The sequence below is a fragment of the Cannabis sativa genome, chromosome 5 (genome assembly GCF_029168945.1).
Source record: "Cannabis sativa cultivar Pink pepper isolate KNU-18-1 chromosome 5, ASM2916894v1, whole genome shotgun sequence".
Classification (NCBI taxonomy): domain Eukaryota; kingdom Viridiplantae; phylum Streptophyta; class Magnoliopsida; order Rosales; family Cannabaceae; genus Cannabis; species Cannabis sativa.
In genome coordinates, this window is record NC_083605.1 from 20,365,065 (window position 1) to 20,380,407 (window position 15,343).

General features: G+C 40.1%; 1 protein-coding gene across 3 annotated transcripts in view; it reads right to left on the reverse strand.

Moving 5' to 3' along the window:
* LOC115716062 (DNA-directed RNA polymerase III subunit 2) overlaps positions 1 to 15,343 on the reverse strand; it is a 62,861-nt gene that overhangs the window by 37,197 nt on the left and 10,321 nt on the right. For all 3 annotated transcript variants that reach the window (XM_030644765.2, XM_061115495.1, XM_061115496.1), the window contains exons 12-19: positions 11,178 to 11,216; positions 11,016 to 11,066; positions 10,842 to 10,940; positions 8,708 to 8,767; positions 8,532 to 8,624; positions 7,697 to 7,798; positions 7,206 to 7,316; positions 6,762 to 6,878 (exon numbers count right to left, since the gene is read on the reverse strand). In XM_030644765.2, coding sequence (XP_030500625.2) covers positions 6,762 to 6,878; positions 7,206 to 7,316; positions 7,697 to 7,798; positions 8,532 to 8,624; positions 8,708 to 8,767; positions 10,842 to 10,940; positions 11,016 to 11,066; positions 11,178 to 11,216 — 672 coding nt within the window. The remainder of the gene's footprint in view (positions 1 to 6,761; positions 6,879 to 7,205; positions 7,317 to 7,696; positions 7,799 to 8,531; positions 8,625 to 8,707; positions 8,768 to 10,841; positions 10,941 to 11,015; positions 11,067 to 11,177; positions 11,217 to 15,343) is intronic.

Sequence of the window (15,343 nt, forward strand, 5' to 3'; positions counted from 1 at the left end):
CAGTGTAAGGCTCCGGAACTACAAATCATCTTGGTCCAAGATGGTTTTGAAGAATTGGAAGACATGGCAGCCATGGATGAAGCTAAAGAGGCTGAGACAGAAGCGCAGGTGGTGGAGGTCTCTTTGAACTCAGTGGTAGGTTTAACTTCCCCTAAAACTATGAAATTAATGGGGAGTGTTTATGGTCAAGAGGTGGTTGTTCTAATTGATAGTGGGGCTACTCATAACTTCATAGCTTCTTCATTGGTGGCCAAACATAACATAACATCTGTTCACTGCGACTCGTATGGAGTACAAATGGGAACTGGACAGGCAGTAAAGGGGACAGGAATTTGTGTTGGGGTACCCATTACTCTTCAATCTATCGATATTGTGGAAGATTTCCTTCCTCTGTCTTTGGGAAGTACAGATGTGATTCTAGGGGTTCAGTGGTTGGAGACTTTGGGGGAAACATATCACCATTGGAAGGAAGGGGTGATGCGATTCAAAGTGGGGGGAAGATCAGTGGAGTTGCGAGGAGACCCAACCCTCCATAAGACTCGGGTCTCTCTCAAAACCATGGTGAAAACGATACAAGTGGTGCAGGAAGGCTTGTGGGTAGAGTTGAGTCATACAAGTGCCACAGAAGGTGACGATTTAATGCCAGAACAGGTGGCTGAACTGCTTCAGCAATATTCTGGGGTTTTTGACATGCCAAACACACTGCCGCCGCCACGACCTCGTGATCATGCTATTTGCCTTCGCCCTGGAACAACCCCAATTAGTATTCGGCCATACCGGTATCCCCATATTCAAAAAGACGAGATTGAAAGATTGGTGAGTGAGATGTTGAAGGTGGGAATTTGCCAACCAAGTGTGAGTCCTTTCTCAAGTCCGGTGCTATTGGTAAAGAAGAAAGACGGAAGTTGGCGTTTTTGTGTGGATTATCGGGCTCTCAATAAGGAAACCATCGCTGATAAGTTTCCTATTCCGGTGATTGATGAACTCCTTGATGAGTTGTTTGGGGCCAAGGTGTTTACGAAGCTTGACTTGAAGTCGGGATACCACCAAATTCGGGTGCGGCCCGAGGATGTGCCAAAGACAGCCTTTCGGACTCATGAAGGACATTATGAGTTTGTGGTTATGCCATTCGGACTCACCAATGCACCAGCAACCTTCCAAGCTAACATGAATGAGATCTTTAAGCCTTATCTCACTTGGTTTCGTCTTTAGTTTTTCTTCGATGACATACTGGTTTACAGCCCGACTATGGAAGCCCATATCTCTCATTTGCACGAGGTATTGGCAACCTTGGAAAAACACCAGTTCTATGCCAACCGGAAGAAGTGTTGCTTTGCTCAACGGCGCTTGGAGTACTTGGGTCACATTATTTCAGGCGAAGGAGTGAGTGTTGACTCTAGCAAGGTTCAAGCAATGCAAGATTGGCCTTTACCGACGACCTTGAAGGAGCTTCGGGGTTTTTTGGGTCTCACTGGGTATTACCGGAAGTTTGTGCAAGGGTACGGGTCCATTGCTCGTCCCCTCACCGAGCAACTTAAGAAAGACAAGTTTTGTTGGAATGCTGAAGCTACCACCGCTTTTGAAGCTCTTAAACAAGCCTTGGTGGCTGTCCCGATATTGGCTCTTCCGGATTTTTCTAAGCCTTTCGTGATTGAAGCCGATGCTTACGGCTATGGTCTTAGAGGGGTACATTCTAATGCAAGAGGGCAGGCCACTCGCTTACTTCAGCCAGGTGCTGAAACCCCGCGCTCAATTGAAGTCTATTTATGAGAAAGAACTCATGGCTATAGTGCTCGCTATTCTTAAATGGCGGCCATACTTGTTGGGTCGGAAGTTTGTGGTGCGAACTGATCAACAGAGCTTGAAATTTCTTTTGGAACAGCGCTTGGTGTCGGCGGAACACCAAAAGTGGTTAGTCAAGTTATTGGGCTTTGATTTTGAGATCCAATACCGTCCAGGCATTGCCAACAAAGCTGCGGACGCGTTGTCAAGGGTTCTTCCAGCAACCTGTGCAGTTCTTTCCACAACTTCGTGGTTGGATTGGGATGTGGTCCACCAAGAGGTTCTGGCCGACCCCTTGTTGGCCAAGGTCCGTGCGGATTTGGAGCAAGACAAGGAAGTTCCCGGGTTTTCCCTTGACCATGGACAACTTCGGTACAAGGGAAGAGTGGTGCTCGCTGCCAATTCCACTCTCTTTTGAGTTTTTGAGTATCATGAGACACCCATTGGTGGGCATTCCGGAGAATCACGCACCTACCAACGACTCCGGGCTGATGTGTTTTGGACTGGTATGAAGCAGCAAGTTGTCAATTTTGTTCGTCGTTGTGAGGTGTGTCAACGAAACAAGACTATGGCGATGTCTCCGGCAGGCTTGCTCCAACCCTTACCCTTGCCCGCCCAAGTGTGGGATGACATTACTATGGATTTCATCGAAGGGTTGCCTCGTTCTGAAGGGGTGGACACAATACTTGTGGTGGTTGATCGTTTGAGCAAGTATGGCCATTTCATTCCCCTCCGACACCCATTCTCCGCAAAAACAGTAGCTGAAGCATTCATTGCTCATGTTGTCAAGCTCCATGGCATTCCTTGCTCCATTGTGTCCGACAGGGATCGTATTTTCCTTAGCCACTTTTGGGCCGAGCTCTTCAAGCAACAGGGCACACTTTTGAAGCATAGTACGGCATATCATCCACAAACCGATGGCCAAACAGAGGTCGTTAACCGCTGCCTTGAGACTTACTTGCGGTGTTTTGCTTCTGAGAAGCCTCGTGTTTGGGCCAAGTGGTTGTCTTGGGCAGAATACTGGTACAATACTAGCTTTCACTCCTCTTTGGGATGTACACCTTTCAAAGTGTTGTATGGTCGCGACCCTCCTTCCTTAGTGCGTTATCACCCGGGTGGTTCGGCAGTCTTGGCCGTGGACCAGTTGTTGGAGGATAGGGATTCTTTCCTTGATGACCTTAAGATGCACCTTCTCCGTGCTCAACACCGCATGAAGACCACCGCGGATCAGCACCGCCGGGAGGTCCGCTTTGAGGTTGGTGACTTGGTGTTTGTCAAGCTCCGGCCATACGTGAGAAAACTTTAGTACATTCGTCGTAACGAGAAGCTTGCTGCCCGCTTCTATGGGCCATTTCGAGTTTTGAGCCGTGTTGGCGAGGTGGCCTATAAGCTTGACCTTCCTCCTAGTGCTGCGGTACACCCCGTCTTTCATGTTTCCCAACTCCGAGCTGTCATTGGGGCGGCTTCCTCCTCTTCCACCTTTCCTTCCCAACTCACTCCGGAGTTAGAGTTGCAAGTGGAACCCGAGGAAGTGCTAAATGTGCGCCATGGACCAAACGGACCTAGTGATGAAGTTGAAGTTTTGATTCGCTGGAAGAATCTGCCCTTGTTTGAAGCATCATGGGAGAAGTTCGAGACCATCCGACAACAGTTTCCTACTTTTAACCTTGAGGACAAGGTTCATGACATCGGGGGGGGTAATGTTAGGACTAAGGTACGTTTTACCTATGTTAGGAGAGGTAAGAATGCTATTGCTCAAGGGTAATGTGGTCTTTTACTTTATGAGGGTATTATTGTAATTGTTGAGTGAGTTGTAATTGGTTATATGCTGGTTTGGGAGGTTTAAGGGGTTTATGCATGTATTGAGACTTTCTCTTTACAGCAGGGGTCCTATAGGGCTCTAAATTGTAATCCTCTGTTTTCTGAGATTAAATAACACTCACTGAAGTAATTTTCTCTCTTCATCTTCCATTGTTACTGCATTTTATTATTAATTCATAGCAGCAGGGTACATCAACATGACCTCTAATGGCATGCTTCATGAAACTTCTTGTGTTGATACTGCACCTCAAAATGGTGTCGCAAAACGTAAAAACAGACATCTTCTTGAAACTGCACGTGGCCTCTTGTTTCAAATGAAAGTTCCTAAACCTTTTTGGGCCGATACAGTTTCCACGGCATGCTTTCTTATAAATCGCATGCCATCCTCTATCCTTAATGGTGATACTCCTACTAGTCAGGGGGAGGATGATGATTTGTTGGTATATTCTGTCACATCCTCTCTGTCTGCTACATGTTTTGACGAGTCTTTTGTTCCTTCACCTACCTCGGTCATAACCCCCACAATGTCTACACCTCCACCCCCTCCACCACCTCCTCCACCTCTCCCACTCCCTCGACCTCCTATAGTGTACACTAGGCGCCCCCCTCCTCTACCTCCTGTTTCATGTACTGCACCTGCATCTTCGTCATCAGATCCGGAAATCAAAGATGATCTTTCCATTGCACTACGTAAAGGTAAACGCCAATGTACTTTCCTATTTCTTCTTTTGTGTCTTATAATCATCTCTCCTCTGCTTCTTACTCTTTTATTGCTTCTCTTGATTCTATCACTATTCCTAAAACTGTTCGTGAAGCAATGTCTCATCCTGGTTGGCTTGCTGCAATGATAGAAGAGATGAATGCTTTAGTTGCAAATGGTACTTGGGTCTTGGTTAATTTACCTTCCGGAAAACAGGCCATCAGGTGCAAATGGGTGTTTACGATTAAATTCAATCCAGATGGCACAATTGCTCGCTTAAAGGCCCGTCTTGTTGCCAAGGGTTATGCTCAAACCTATGGAGTGGACTACTGTGATACTTTTTCTCCTGTTGCTAAACTCACATCTGTTCGACTGTTCATTTCCATGGCAGCTACTCATCATTGGCCTTTACATCAGCTAGATATTAAAAATGCTTTTCTTCATGGAGATCTTGAGGAAGAAGTATCTATGAAGCAACCTCCTGGGTTTGTTGCTCAGGGGGAGTTAGGGCGAGTTTGTCATCTTCGCAAATCTTTATATGGATTGAAACAAAGCCCTCGTGCTTGGTTTGGTAAATTTAGTCAGGCTGTTGAGAAATTTGGTTTGTTGAAAAGTAAGTCAGATCATTTTGTGTTTTATAAAAGATCAACTGCTGGTATCATTTTGTTAGTGGTGTATCTTGATGACATCGTTATTACTGGAAATGATACTGGAGGCATCTCATCCCTTAAATCTTTCATTCACACCCAGCTTCACATGAAAGATTTAGGGGAGCTAAAGTATTTCTTGGGTATTGAAGTTACTCGGAGTAAACAAGGTATTTTTCTGACTCAAAGAAAGAATGTACTTGATTTGTTAACTGAGACAGGAAAATTGGGAGCAAAACCTTGTAATGCTCCAATGAATCCAGCTGTACATCTTACACGTGATGGGAAACCATTTGAAGATCCTGAGAAATATCGCAGGTTAGTTGGAAAGTTAAATTATCTAACTGTGACTCGTCCAGATATTGCATTCCCGGTTAGTGTCATTAGTCAGTTCATGTCTTCTCCAACAATTCATCATTGGGCAGCATTAGAGCAAATTTTATGTTACTTGAAAGGAACACCAGGACGAGGTATAATTTACAAGGATCATGGACATACCCAGATTGAGTGTTTTTCTAATGCAGATTGGGCAGGCTCCAAGGTAGATAGACGATCCACTTCAGGATATTGTGTATTTGTTGGGGGCAATCTGGTCTCTTGAAAGAGTAAGAAACAAAATGTTCTATCTAGATCCAGTGTTGAATCAGAATATAGAGCTATGGCACAGTCTGTGTGTGAGGTAATATGGATTTATCAGCTTTTGACTGAATTCGGGTTTAAGACTTCTATTCCAGCAAAATTGTAGTGTGATAATCAAGTTGCTCTTCATATTACATCAAATCCCATATTCTACGAGCGAACTTAACACATTGAGCTCGATTGTCATTTTGTTCGTGAGAAAATTCAACAAGGTCTGATCTCCACAGGATATGTGAAGACCGGAGAACAACTAGGAGATATTTTTACAAAGGCTTTAAATGGGTGCGGGTTGATTATTTTTGTAGCAAGCTGGGCATGATTAACATCTATGCTCCAGCTTGAGGGGGAGTATTAGAATATTATCTGTATATTAGTTGTAAAAGGATTAGGGTAGCTGATATTTAGTAGTTTCCTATTTTGTTATTGGTAGTTTCTCATTTAGTCTCCTAGCTTTGTATATAAATATGTACTATTCTATGAAATAAAAACACAATTCGATTCACTATTTTCTACAATTCCCATACAATTGTTTACTAAATTTTGGAAAGGGAGAAAGTAGTGGGACCCACAAATTTAGGGAATAAAGAAAAGGAAAGGTTCTCCCCCCATTTTTATAGGGAATACCTTTCCCTTTCCTAACTTAATTTATTTTAATTTTAATTTTATTAATTAAAAATGAAAAAGACAAGCATACCCTTTAAAAATCTATAAACAGAAAATAATTACATGTTCTAATAATGACAATTTTGTCAAATTAAAGCATTCCGACTACCTTTCCTACTTATGTAAACAAAATAATATTATTCTAGTTTTCTTTCCGGACAGTTTAGTAAACAGCATAATAAAATATTGTTTCTGATTATTTTCTATTTTAAACCGATGCATTTCTCCTATTAATTATTCTGATTCCAATTACAGTTTAGTAAACGCACCATTATTTCAGAATGTATCAATAAAAAAGAATAATTTTATTCCAAATATTCTTTAAGATGTGTATAACATTCATCCACCGACAAAATTATTAAAAGGACTCTTTAGCGCTTTTGAAAATTGAAATATAAAAATAAATAATAATAAGGAAGAATGGTTTTGGCCCATCAAACTCAATACACTAATTTACAAAAGAAATAAAACTTCATCAACATTTTATATTATATAAATAAAAAACATACCAGAGATATAAGTGGACCTTCTTCTTCATCAGTCGTTACATGTGTCATCAGCGCCAAGTTTTTCACAAGTCCACAAGCTTCACCTTCTGGAGTATCACATGGGCAAAGCATGCCCCACTTATCACATAAACAAAGAAAGATCAGAAAACATATTGAATTTCGGTTGATGAACATGTAAAACTCCACTATCCATTTTATTATATATATTTTTTTTGATTAAAAATCCACTATCCATTTTAAAATAACAAACCATCAACATCATTCACCATTTTTCGGTTTCTCTGTTTTTCCTTTTTAACCAAATCTTTTATTTTTTTTCCTTTCGGTGTGTGATAAGAAACATGACAAATTAATTAGAATAAAAGGACAAACATAAGCCATGCAAACCCTAAATGCAAATCACAATATGATTCCCTTTAATAAACTTAGGACATTGGACTTTACCTGGCTAGGTTGCAAAGCTCTTGGTCCACTCACTTTCCTTGATTTCTCAAATTGGGGGAGGATTCTGGTCATGTGGCCTAGAGTACCTATGAAGGATAGCCTAGCAAGTACCTGTAAAAGAATTATTAGTTTTATACACATGGTTGGTGGTCAACAATAATAACTTGCTGATAAGTTCCACACTAATTCCACTTAACTATTAACTATGCTTTAGCAGACACATGTGACCTGCCTCAAAACAGAGAATTCAGATTTGCAAGACCCCAATTACCTCAACAACAAAATTCTATCAACTAATCGAGATAAAATGTGCCAGAAAGTTTACGGAAAAACTTCAAATTTAACTAATTCAGGGACAATTATGAGATCTTTCTCATTATTTAGGGACCAACCAAAGTACTAAATACTAAAGAGAATATAGTATAAACCAAAAAATTGGATGAAAGCGCATATATGCTGAAAAACAAATTAGTTGAAAGCGCATATAACACCTGTGTCATGCCTTTCCGGCTCATCTTAAATCGCTTAACATCCCAATTCCCAGTAGAAAGGCTCCTCTCAAGTCCAAATGTTATACTATCTCTCACTATCCACTGCAAGAGCATAAGAAAAAAAAGAAATGATACACAATTTGCAAATAAAACAAAGGAAAAAGAAAATTGCAGATCTACATTCCATCAAAACTTCATATTTCAATCTGTTTTCTGTATTGAAATTAATCATAGGTTGCAGAAAAATTGAGCACATATAGTAAAAATGAATCTGATAAAAGAAAAATTAGACAAAAGCTACACTAGAATGAAATGAAACCTAGCCTAAAAATGCCAAAGGATAGAACCAAACAATATAGTTTTCCCAGTGTAATCATTATTTCTTCTTCCACTAGTAAAGAAAATTTAGCCAGGTCAATTACATTTGCAGTTGTCCACTGAACATGCACCCTAGAAAAGAATTAGATAACAACCATTCACTTGAGACCATCTAACTAATGGAACTCTTGTTAGTGTTTTTTCATCTGTATCCACAAAGAAATAAATTATAAGTTAAATCATTTTAGTTCCAATATCCGCAAACCTCCTAAAAACATTGGAAAAGCCAAGTAAAAATTAGTGATAAAAAGATTTGTGCTTGTTTTAGTGTGCTTCATGCTAAAATTCTTGTAACCACGGTTTTCCCCCACCACAAGTGAGGTTTTCAATATATAACGGGATGGGGTCAGTCTAAGGCAAGTGGCTCTTTTCTCTTTTTCAAAAAAAAAAAATAAATAAAAAGATTTCCCATCACATTTCTATCCAAATTTTTCGAGTCATAATTTACAAAACTTACCTGAGAAAAGTCAAATCGACTACACCTGCTGGTCTTTGATAAAATAGTATCAACAGACTTCTTAGCCTCACTAATCATTGTCTTGAACAAATCCTAATACATTAAAAGAATTCCAACCCAAGTTAAAGATTTAGTTATAATACATTGTACAGCATAAGATAGGAAAATATGTGTACCTCAAAAAGTAGGGAAATAAGTTGACCAGATAACTCCAGTCGCTTGTTCCCAACATAATCCTGAAATCATCACAGTATAATTTGTTTGCTTCTATACACGCAACAAGAGTAGGTCCAATAGTAATAATTTCTCAAATCAAAGGTTTCAATCAACAGCTAAAAATTAATGCAATACAGATTACTGGCAGCCTGATATGAGCAAAACAAAAATTTTAAAAAGTTCATCAAGCCTTTGGTCTTATAGTTGTCCGAAGACATAAATGATTCAACTCATTTTACTGGTATTAATACATTAAAAAGACACTTTTCATAGAGCCGTTGGAACTAAGAAACAACAAAAATCACACAGCTAATTAATCTTTTGAGAAAAAGGATAATATTCATTAATATTATGAGAAACAACAAAGCTTGCAAGGAACTATTTTAACATTAGGAAAACACAAATTTTCCTACACCTAGCAAAAATGGGATGGATCTATAGCAGCTCCTTCTAAGGAAGGCTCAGGAGGCTATGAGGTGTCTTGTTACAAGCTTCCCAGCATTTTGTTTACAGTAGGAAACCACGAAAGTAACCTGGGATAGAGACTAATTGTTTTTAGGGCCTATTAATGCTGTTTGCTTCTGTTATATTTTAGTGGCTGTTTTAATTAGAGGGGGCGGGTTGGCTTTTCACATTGTATCCAAAGCCTATAAATATTTGGGGTGAGGATTTCATTTAGGGTTAGCTTGGGAATAGAAGAGTTTGAATCTTAGCGGAGAGTACAACACTCTCAAAAGGTTGTAATTGGAGAGACTAGCCTCTCGAAAGCTAGCTGTAACTTTTACCACAATTATCAATAAAGGAATTCTTTGAAGGATTTGATCTGGTGTCTAATTTGAAGATAGAAAGTTTCTAATCTAAGGAATTTCTAACAATTTGGTACGGTGAGCTGCGGAAATGGAACCTTGGAAATAGCCAAAGAAAGGTGATTCCTCTATGGTTTCTTAGTTTCGAGCATCAAGGATGCCCTTCAGGATTCAATGCAGATGGCTCGGCAGCTTCAAGTACAGTTGCAAAAATCACAACAAGAAACTTTGCAACAACAATTCAAGAATCTCTTAGAAATTCAAGAATCTCTTGGAAATTCAAGAATCTCTTGGAAATTCAAGAATCTCTTGGAAATTCAAGAAAAATCAAGAACGATCCAAGAAAGCAAGGGAAAGGGACGAAATCCAAGGGCGAGCGACAACCTCAGAGCAACAAACTAGCACCAATCTCTCAGAACCACACCAGGTGATCACTGGAATGCCACCAATGGCGGAATTCCATGCTCTATATGGAGCCACTATTTAAAACAACTATCCCATTATAGTAATAAACGAACTACTTGACGAGCCACATGGCGTTTCCATCTTTACAAAGTTGTACCTCTAGGCAGGATATCACCAGATTTGAAAGAAACCTGAAGACGTTCACAAAAATATATTTCGAACACATGATGGGCAGTACAACTTTCTAGTGATGCCATTCGTCCTCACGATCCCTCCATCTACTTTTTTTTTTTTGAAAAGAGAAAGAGGTCGCTAGTCTTAGACCGACCTCCCCCTGATATAGTGTAATTGCCCTCACTTATGGCGGAGGAAAACCGTGGTAAACAAGATAAAACAACACAAACTGTCTACCCTTTTACAAGATAAGACTTAAGAAAAAGAAAATTACACCATCAGTGAATAGTTTTTTACTCAAGAGATTTCCACTCTCTGCTTAAGTCCAGAAACGAGAAGTCCTCAAAAATCCCTCCATCTACTTTTCAATCTCTCATCAACGACATATTTTGTTCATTCCCAAGAAAGTTTGTCTAAGTATTGTTTCTTATTACATTTTAATATATAGTCCTAATGGTGAAGCTCATAAACACCATTTGACTATTGATTTAGAATTTTTTTTATTTAATAATTGATTTAGAAATATTAAGAAAACACTTTTTACATATAAATCATACCTCAAAAGGAGCCTCGTAATACCTAAGAAATCAGAGCTAAATCTTAAATGCATAGATGAGTGTACAGCTCACCAACAGGAGGTTGTTCCGCGAAGATAAAAGACATATCAACATACACGGAAAACGACCTCAGTATTTTATAAAAGATCTACCTTGTCATCCATTGCATCCTTGTTTAAAATTGCATCCATTATCCGCCTCAACATTACAGCAACATATATGCATTTTGGGCGAAAGTTATTATCATGCACCTAATGGAAAACAGCAAGTGTCAAATATCAATCCAGTTGAAAATACTTTGAAGGAGCAGAAAACCAGAAAAGTACCCGAACATTAGCAAGAAATACATCTCGAAGGATTGGTGTTACTCTACCATCCTAAACAAAAGTGGAAAAAGCTGACTTCATTATAAGTTCAACATGTACATGCAGATCCATAAAACAAAAAAGTACATACATGCATTTGCAGGCACAATTAAAAGAACTTACCTTTTCAGATGAAGCATTAGAGAACATGAACTTTTTCACCTACAAGAATCAAGGAACTGCAGTTTGAGCAAAACAAATATATATAAATATGTATATAGTGTTGATGCAGATAAACTTCAAAAAGGTTGAATAAAAATATATAAATGCTGCAAAGAAGAAATCATATAGACGTTTATACATTTTCCAGGAGTTTAGAGAAATAAGAAATCTGAATATCAGTACACGTATTAACTAACAAAAATTATTGTTGAAATTGTAAGATTATGGACATTAGAAAACAAAAGAAAAATCTTCTGGAGATTGCCAATCTATCATGTTCAATGAGAACATTTCTAATTAGTTACGAGTGGGAACAAGTAGTTCTAGCTGCTAATTACCCCATCAACATAATTCAATATGTTGAATTATCCAAATGAATTGAAGAGTCGGCTTTCATAGAGCATTTGGTTTTTAGAATATAGGCAATAGTTATTTATTTTGTTTATGTAATTTAAATATCTATATATACAAGTAATTTTTTTTGGAAAAGAGACAGAGGTCAAAATAAACCTCCTCCCACATATATTAGGGAGCCTCACTTATAGCGGAGGAAAATCGTAGTAACATATTGTTACTGTAGAAACACAATAACATTAAATAAATAAGACCTAGTATTTCTCAAATAAAACAGCTTAAAAACATAAATTTAGGCCAAATCTGAATTATCTTGTCGCAGTATGCATCCCCACTCTCTAATGAGGTCTTGGAAGGAAAGGCCTTCAAAACCTTTGGTCTTATAGGCCCAAGTAGCAACCCAGAATTTGACTTTTTTCCACACCTCATGTGTGTTATTTGCTGAATTTTCAAAATTTCTCCCATTCCTTTCTAGCAATAAGGCCTAGAAGATAGCTAAGATTGTCGTCGTCCACAACCTAAAAGTCCTTGTGCCTCCTTTTAACTTGCATTGCATCACTTGTTGGCAGGTCTGGGGCATGCACCACTGGATGCCAAATTCTCTAATCAGTCTACCCCATAGTGATTGGCTAAACACACACTCTAAGAATTTATGGGAGATGGTTTCCCCGCTGTTCTTGCAACAGATGCACCAGCCCGGTGATAGTGATTGGTAAGGCCTGCTTCTTTACAACGAGCCGGGGACGTTTAGCTTACCTAGAGCAAGGAGCCAGCCAAAGACTTTTTGAAGCAAAAACAAATTCTTGGAAAGTTGATTTGCAAGAAAATGTCCCACTAAGTTATGAGATCCAAACTCGAGAATCTTCAAGCAATCCAAACATTGGCTTTTGCTCAAGTACCGGAAGAAGAACGAATAGGCTTAACCTTTGTGTCTTGCAGGTTTCTTCAGTAGATTCTATCCAAAGTTGGAAGCTGACACTCATGTAGCCTCGGCCACCATTTCCTTGACACTTGTAGTACTTGTAGTAGACACTATTGCCAAATTTAGAAACAAGTTCATAAGAGCTTTCATTCCTACCATATGTCCTCCCAAATCTGATCCTCTCACTATTACCAATTTTTACGAGAACCATTTTTAGGAAGTCATCATATAAAGCAACAATACTTTACCATGGGCCTATAGATGACAATCTTTCACCTTCCTTAGTGTCCCAAAGATTCTCGAGCACCCCATATTTGATTTTGATAACTTTATGCCACAAAAACTTATGTTTCATTGAAAACCTTGATAACCATTTCATAAGGAATGTTATGTTTCTCAGCTCCAAGTTACCTATTCCAAGGTCCCCTTGAAGCCTTGGCTTACATACGGTATCCCAAGCCACCAGGTGATCTAACCCCACCATGTCGCCTCCCTCCCAGAAGAAGTCTCACATCAACTTCTCAAGGGTGTTTACAACCAATTTGGGTGCTTTAAAAAGTGATAGACAGTCAGTAGGCAATGAAAGAGGACTGATTGTATTAATATCAATCATCCTCCTCGAGACAAGTAAGTGCTCTTCCATCCATCAAGTCGAGAAACAAATTTGGCCACTAATGGCTCCCGAAACCCTTGTTTCATAGGATTTCCACCCGACAGGAGGCCAAGATACTTCAGGGGGCATTGGCCCACTCCACAACCTAAGTTGAGAGCCAAAGATTCTACTTATTCCCCTGTCATATTCAACCCAAGTAGCTGGCTTTTGTTCGTCTTCACTTTCATCCTCCAACGAGCACTGAAGACTTGTACAATATTCAATAACACTTAGACTGAGCTTTTCACGAAGAAGACCATGTCATCTGCGAACTAGAGATAGCTCACTTCAACTTTTTCCTTTTCAACATGGAGTCCTTCAAAGGAATTTGTTTCACTAAGACGTGTCTACTACCCTCCCTAGCACATCCACCACAAAGGATATAAAGAGTCTCCATGTCTAAGACCCCTGCACCCAAGGAACTTAACTAAACGTCTCCCATTTATAAAAACAAAGTGAGATACAAACAACCCTTGATCAATTTTTATTAAGATTTTTTAAAAAGGACAAGGTCAAATGTCATAGACAAACCATTATCCATAACTTTATTAAAACCTTAGTAAGGCAGAGGAAAACCAAGATTACATGTGCAATGTATACTTAATAACAATGTTTAAAATTACGCAAATAAGCCTTGAGGCGTTTTTGTTTTGTGAGGCGAGGCGTAAGTGATGTACCCTGCTGCTATGAATTAATAATAAAATGCAGTAACAATGGAAGATGAAGAGAGAAAATTACTTCAGTGAGTGTTATTTAATCTCAGAAAACAGAGGATTACAATTTAGAGCCCTATAGGACCCCTGCTGTAAAGAGAAAGTCTCAATACATGCATAAACCCCTTAAACCTCCCAAACCAGCATATAACCAATTACAACTCACTCAACAATTACAATAATACCCTCATAAAGTAAAAGACCACATTACCCTTGAGCAATAGCATTCTTACCTCTCCTAACATAGGTAAAACGTACCTTAGTCCTAACATTACCCCCCCCGATGTCATGAACCTTGTCCTCAAGGTTAAAAGTAGGAAACTGTTGTCGGATGGTCTCGAACTTCTCCCATGATGCTTCAAACAAGGGCAGATTCTTCCAGCGAATCAAAACTTCAACTTCATCACTAGGTCCGTTTGGTCCATGGCGCACATTCAGCACTTCCTCGGGTTCCACTTGCAACTCCAACTCCGGAGTGAGTTGGGAAGGAAAGGTGGAAGATGAGGAAGCCGCCCCAATGACAGCTCGGAGTTGGGAAACATGAAAGACGGGGTGTACCGCAGCACTAGGAGGAAGGTCAAGCTTATAGGCCACCTCGCCAACACGGCTCAAAACTCGAAATGGCCCATAGAAGCGGGCAGCAAGCTTCTCATTACGACGAACAGCCAAAGTTTTCTGCCGGTATGGCCGGAGCTTGACAAACACCAAGTCACCAACCTCAAAGCGGACCTCCCGGCGGTGCTGATCCGCGGTGGTCTTCATGCGGTGTTGAGCACGGAGAAGGTGCATCTTAAGGTCATCAAGGAAAGAATCCCTATCCTCCAACAACTGGTCCACGGCTAAGACGGCCGAGCCCCCCGAATGATAACGCACTAAGGAAGGAGGATCGCGGCCATACAACACCTTGAAAGGTGTACATCCCAAAGAGGAGTGAAAGCTAGTATTGTACTAGTATTCCGCCCAAGACAACCACTTGGCCCAAACACGAGGCTTCTCAGAAGCAAAACACCGCAAGTAAGTCTCAAGGCAGCGGTTAACGACCTCTGTTTGGCCATCGGTTTGTGGATGATATGCCGTACTATGCTTCAAAAGTGTGCCCTGCTGCTTGAACAATTCTGCCCAAAAGTGACTAAGGAAAACACGATCTCGGTCGGACACAATAGAACATGGAATACCATGGAGCTTGACAACATTGGCAAGGAAGGCCTCAGCCACAGTTTTGGCGGTAAATGGGTGGCGAAGTGGAATGAAATGGCCATACTTGCTCAAACGATCAACCACCACAAGTATTGTGTCCACCCCTTCAGAACGAGGAAACCCTTCGATGAAATCCATAGTAATGTCATCCCACACTTGGGCGGGCAAGGGTAATGGTCTGAGCAAGCCTGCCAGAGACATCGCCATAGTCTTGTTTCTTTGACACACCTCACAATGACGAACAAAATTGACAACTTGCTGCTTCATACCAGTCCAAAACACATCAGCC